This window comes from Erythranthe guttata, chromosome 6, assembly GCF_056151865.1.
Source record: "Erythranthe guttata isolate IM_541 chromosome 6, IM_541, whole genome shotgun sequence".
Classification (NCBI taxonomy): domain Eukaryota; kingdom Viridiplantae; phylum Streptophyta; class Magnoliopsida; order Lamiales; family Phrymaceae; genus Erythranthe; species Erythranthe guttata.
This window is the reverse complement of record NC_142538.1, coordinates 17,952,098-17,958,493: the sequence shown is the minus strand read 5'-3', so window position 1 is coordinate 17,958,493 and position 6,396 is coordinate 17,952,098. Positions and strand designations below refer to the sequence as shown.

Sequence of the window (6,396 nt, the reverse complement as noted above, 5' to 3'; positions counted from 1 at the left end):
GTATGATTGATTATCCATGTAATAATAAATTAAAGAAAAAATAAATTAATCTACAAAAGAATATGGCACTCTGTATCTAGAGTGTAGAAACTAATTTGTAACACAAGATTTGAATTTCTTAAAAAAAAAAAAAAAAAAAAAAAGGACTTAAATTTGAATTTCATGTACACCAAAATCTAAAATAACAACTTCATAAACACAAGAACTTTTACAGCAATTAGATACTTCACACGCATGCTCTAAATTGCATCCATGAACTAACCGTTTAGGAGTACGATAATCGGGCTTATAGCTGAGATTTAATTCATCAAAATCGTAATTAAAAATTTCTATCGACAGAGAGCTTTTTTATGTATAATTAGTATAGTTATTTTAGAAATATGAAGAATACTTTTAAAAAATATCAGTCTTTTCCTGGGACATTAACTATTTATATTTCAAGACACCACAACTGTTATATTAATCAAGGGCAAAATTAGAATAATTTTCCATTATAACAAAAATTAAAACTTAAAAATAACAAAAAATCATATCATCTTCATTTATATTTCTTCAAATTAACGCGCTCAAATATTAGAAAATTAAAACACAAACGGACTAGTGTTGCCAATCATACTTCTTCTGTCCTGCGAAATAAATACCATCTTGCCGTACTTCATAATAACACGAACGATCCGAACATTGGTCATTAGTCTGCGATGTATACACGTCGAAAGAGATGTGGTTATTTTTCCACGCAAGACTGCAAAAGAAGAGAGTATTGGACCAAAAACTGTCGCAAAAACTCCAATTAAAATCGTAGTTTTCGCTCGTAGTATGATATCCAAGATCGTCATTTTTAGACGCGCAGTGCAGGTTTAGTTGTGGAGATGGAAGCCTATTCACCACGTGAACGGTATACTTTTTTGTGACAAAACAACCCGTTGTGGTTGGCGACATCGTTAGGAAAACACATGCTAACAAAGTGACAAAATTGACGAGATTTTTCATTGTGGAAATGTTCGAGATTGAAAATTTTCGTGATATTTTTGTTTGAGGTCTCGTTGAATTCAATTTATAGAGCCACGTGTGGTAAGCACTTTAGATTTATCGATTTGACCGAAAGAAATATCGATTTCATTTGAGTCAATTTTGAGGGCAGGATTTCGAATCCTATTTTATGAATTTAGAAACTTTTTTGTAGACTGGTTTCATTCAAACAAGTTCAAATAATTCGTAATATGAATTTGCAATCCTCAAGATCGATTTCCATAATCGTCCATCCAACGCGTAGTAATTAAATATCACCTACTTAATGTGAACGAAAAATCGAATAATTTTGGCAATTTCAATTTGATTTAGGATATAGTCTTGTTTCTTCTTCAAATGGTCTGGTCCAAACTAAATTTGGAAACTCATTTTTAGTAGTCGCCATATATTTTTAATGGTTAATAGCATTTTTCCGTTGAATTTTGGACGTTTTTGCACTTTTACCCTTAAACATAAAAAAGTTGTACTGGCATACCTCTCAACTATATTAGTTTTAGCACCGGCGCGAATTTGTTTATTTTCAGCAAAAAAAAAAAAAGACCGAAAGCTACCACACGTGAGAAGCACGTGACTTGAACCGACATAAATTAGTTATTTCCTCATACACTTATTTTTCCCTTTACTGTACTAAATATAAATAAAACAAAATAAAAGCGAAAATCATCTTCCCCTCACTACCAGTCCACCACCACTAGGCCCTAACGAACGGCTTCCAACGAAATTCTTTCCGAACATTGCGCCGCCATAGTGGTGGTTGATTTGGTGTAACTATGGCCACTAGCGGAGACAAGATTTTAAGTTTGTAGGGGCTAAATGCATTAAAATTTTTATGAGAGGGGGTGATAATAATGCTAATTATACACGATTTTTTTTAGATCCTTATAAAAATGTAGGGATTCGAGAACTGTTGGGGGGCCATGGCCCCCTCTGGCCCTATGTTGGCTCCGCCACTGGCTATGGCAAGTGATCGGAGTTCTTTAAGAGATGGAACAGGGGAAAGGGGGCGCTTACCTTTGGCCTTATGGAATTTGTGAGATTTTGGCTAGTTGAGGGTGGTCGTAGATGGCGGGAGAGGTGACGAGGCGGGTGGCGAAGTGGAGGTGGTGGCAAAGCTGGGCGGCTAGTTCGGAGTTTTTTGAGTTAGCGGGCAATGGTGGTTTTGAGTGTGGTATAGGAGATGACTTTTTTTGAAACTCTAAGGGACCAAAATAAAAAAAAAAAAAATAAATAAATAAAAATAAATAAAAAAATAAAATTGAAAAGTTCATTTTGGTGCTTATAAAAAATTTAGGGTGAATATGCAATTTTTAGATTTGTGATGAAGGGTAATTGGGTCCTTTTAGGTAAAAAAAAAATGCACTCTCAATTGCAAAATTTGCGTGTGCGTACAAAATAACATATATTCATGTTGATTTAAAAATGGGAATGGTGCATCTGTATCAATCAAGGGAATAATTATAATTATTAAAAATATTATCTCCTAGAACATGATAATAGAGAATTAAACAATAATTTTACATGTTTATTCATTTTTATTTCTTCAAATTAACACACTCAAATATTGGAATACTAACACACGCATACGGACTACTGTTGCCAATCATACTTCTTCTGCAATATTCTCGGGGCGTCGCCTCCTGCGAAATAAATACCATCGTCCCATATTTCATAATAACACGTACCATCGAAACAGTCATCGCTCTTCTTTGATGTAAACACGTCAAATTTGACGTGATTATTTTTCCATGCAAGACTGCAAAAGAAGAGAGTATTTGACCAAAAACTTTCGCAAAACGTCCAATTATAATCATAGTTTTCGCTCGTAGTCTTATATCCAAGATCGTCATTTTTAGACGCACAATGCAGTTTTAGTTGTGGAGATGGGAGCTTATTGACCACGTGAATGGTAAACTTTGGTGTAATACAACCCGTTGTGGTTCGCGACATCGTTAGGAAAACGCATGCTAACAAAGTGAGAAAATTGATGAGATTTTTCATTGTGGAAATGTTCGAGATTGAAATTTTCGAAATATTTGGTTGAGGTCTCGTGAATTCAATTTATAGAGCTACGTGTGGCTAACGCTTTAGATTTATCGATTTGACCGAAAGAAATATCGGATTTCATTTGAGTCAATTTTGAGGGAAGGATTTCGAATCGTATTTTATGAATTAGAAACTTTTTTGTAGACTGGTTTAATTCATCCAAACAAGTTCAAAGAATTGGTAATATGAATTTGCGATCTATCTCCATAATCGCCCATCAAGTGTGTAGTAATAATTATCACCTACTAAAAGTGAACGAAAAGTCGAATAATTTTGGCAATTTCATCAATTTAATTTAGGATCTAGTCTCGTTTCTTTTTCAAATGGTCTGCTCCAAACGAAATTTGGAAATTCATTTTTAGTAGCACTCCATATATTTTTAAAGGGTAAATTACACCTACACCTCTGAAATATGCTAAATTAACTGTATGGTCCCTGTAGTATCGTTAATTACAATGACCCCCGAAACATTGTTAGAAGCATTAACGGAATAATGCATTGGATAAGTTATTTTATTAGAGTTCTAACGGACTATTAATTTTCAGGAAGTGGTCGAGACAACATAGAGCTAGGGGGTGAGATGGCTCCCCCATCATATCTTAAATCATTATTATTGTGTACATTATTTATAAATTTTCATCTATGGTATCATTAACTTCCCCGCGAAAAACAAATATAGTGCATATCGGTCCCCATGACATGAAACTTGGCTCGGATAATTGTTTCAGGGGTATGGTTATAAGTACCAATACCACAGGAACCTTAAAGTTATTTTAGTATATATCAGGGGTGTAGGTGTAATCTACCCTATTTTTAATGGTTAATAGCATTTTTCCCCTTCAACTTCAGACGTTTTTTGCACTTTACCCCTGAACAGAAAAAAGTTGTACGAGCATACCTCAACTCTATTAGTTTTAGCACCGATGCGGAATTTGTTAATTTTGAGCAAAAAAATGACCGAAAGCCACAACACATGAGAAAGCCGAGATAAATTAGTCATCTCCTCCTACACTTGTAGTGGTGGTTGATTTGGTGGAACTGTGGCATTTTCACCGGTTGAAGTGGGTCGGAGTCCATTGAGAGAGCTGGAACAAAGAAAAGGGGGCATTTGTGAGATTTTGACGTGTCGATGGTTTTGGTGATGTCGACGGTGGACAGGGTAGTCGTTGACTGCCAACGAGGTGGCGAGACGGGCGACGAACCGGAGGTGCTGGCAGAGCTAGGCGGCTAGTTCGGAGTTTTTTTAGTTGGCCGGCAATGGTGGTTTTGGGTGTGGTGTAAGAGAGAGCTTTTTTGAAAGTGTAAGGGACTGAAATAGGAAAAATAAAAAGTTCATTTTGATGCTGATAAAATTCAAGGTGAATCTGCAATTTTTAAATTTGTGATGAAGGGTAATTAGATCTCTTAAGGTAAAAAAAAAAAATACACTCTCAGTCGCAAAATTCGCGTGTGCCTGTGTAAACACAATTCGCGTGTGCATACAATATAACATATATTATTCGTGTCGATTTATAAATATGAATGGTGCATCTATTCAATCAAGGGAATAATTAAATGTGCAAATTACGGCCACCCTTGAGTTATGGTCAAATTACGAAAAACCCTCTCTTATTTGGGTAATTACAGCCACCCCTCAACTATGTATTATCTTACAAAAATACCCCTCAAGAGGTAAATTTAGGGATGTTAAATTGGGAAAACCAAACCAAAGTTTCGGTACGCAAACATTTCATACCGTTTACGGAACTGAATATACGATTTGGTTCGGTAAATAACCGAATTACATAAATTTTGTGTAAAAATATTTAAAAAGAGGGGTCGTTGTAATTACCCAAACAAAAAAGTTTTTTTCATAATTTGACCAATACTGCAGGAGTGGCCATAGTTTGCCCTAATTAAAATAATGTTCTCATATTAGGCAGGGAGAAAAGAAACAAAATAAAAATATTATCTCCTAGAACATGATTATAGAGAATTGAACAATAACACCAATAATTTTACATATTTATTTATTGATATTTCTTCCAAATAACACACTCAATTATTGGAATTAATATTACTACACGTGGACTAGTTGTTCCAATCATACTTCTTCTGCATTATTCGCTGGTTGTTGCCTCCCGCGAAATAAATACCATCTTCCCATATTTCATAATAGCATGTAGCGTCCGCACACTCATCGCTCTTCTTCGATCTAAACGCGTCGAAAGATGCTCTCTTGTTTTTCCATTGAACAGTGCAATAGAAGAGAGTATTGGACACAAAACTATCGCAGAAATGCCAAGTAAAATCCTCGTTTTCATTCATGTTATGATATCCCAGGTCGTCGTCTTTAGACGCACAGTGAAGCCTTAGCTGTGGAGATTTAAGCTTGTTGACCATGTGGACGTGGAATTTTGTTGTGATGAAACAAGCCGTTGTGGTCGACCACATCGTTATGAAAATGCACGCTAACAAAGTGAGATTTTTCATCGTGGGAATGTTGTGTGGTATTGAAATTTTCGAGATACTTTGGTCGAGCAATTGTTGCGATTCAATTTATAGAGGTGCATCGATTTGACCGAAATAAATATTCGACTTTATTTTAGGGGATTTGAGGGCGGGATTTCATATCTTATTATATGGAATTGGAAACCTTTTATCCAAACAAGTTCAGAATTCATTATCTTTTTTCATCCACGTGTAATTATCACCTACTAAATTTGAATGAAAAATAGAATAATTTTGGCCGTTAAATAATTCTTTATTACTACTTTGCCTTATATATATAAATTTGTTTTTCAGGAAATAAAAATGTATATTTCTTTAAAGGCCAAAATCACTCGAAAATTTCCTGCCAGCACGACTTCCTATTTCAGAAGGAGAATTTTGACTTAATTAAGGAGCAAAATAATCAATTATTATTGAATGTATCCACGTGTTTTAAATTCACTAGAATTAGATTTGGAAGTTCTTGTTTTATTTTTATTTTTTTCATTTTTTTTGGCCAATTTTTTTTATTATTCCATTATGGGCAAATTGCACATCACCCCCTGTAAATTTTTAATTTTCACACTTTACCCCCTATGTTTTTTAAAGTGAATGTCCCCTTCAAAATATTATTCTTGTTGCACACTACCCCGGCCAATAGCAAAACTGCGATGGATTATTCATCGGAATTGAGTATTTTTGTTGCACGTTGCCCCTTAAAAACATTATTTTTTTGCACATTGCCCCTTTAAAATGTTCTTTTTGTTGCACAATGCCCTCAAAAAATTGGCTTATGGGGCAAAGTGCATTCAATATAATATTTTGAAGAGGGAATATCCATTTTTTTTATTTTTA

At 34.7% G+C, this 6,396-nt stretch overlaps 1 protein-coding gene across 1 annotated transcript; it reads right to left on the bottom strand.

The window, feature by feature from the left end:
- Positions 1–5,142: 5,142 nt before the first annotated feature.
- Positions 5,143–5,505, bottom strand: LOC105955330 (S-protein homolog 5). The gene has a single exon (XM_012979046.2). It carries the CDS (start codon positions 5,503–5,505, stop codon positions 5,143–5,145), a length of 363 nt encoding a protein of 120 aa, XP_012834500.1.
- Between the last annotated feature and the right edge of the window lie 891 nt (positions 5,506–6,396).

Excerpts from the sequence above, each read along its gene's own strand:
- LOC105955330 (XM_012979046.2), bottom strand. The coding sequence starts at position 5,505 with ATGTGGTCGACCACAACGGCTTGTTTCATCACAACAAAATTCCACGTC.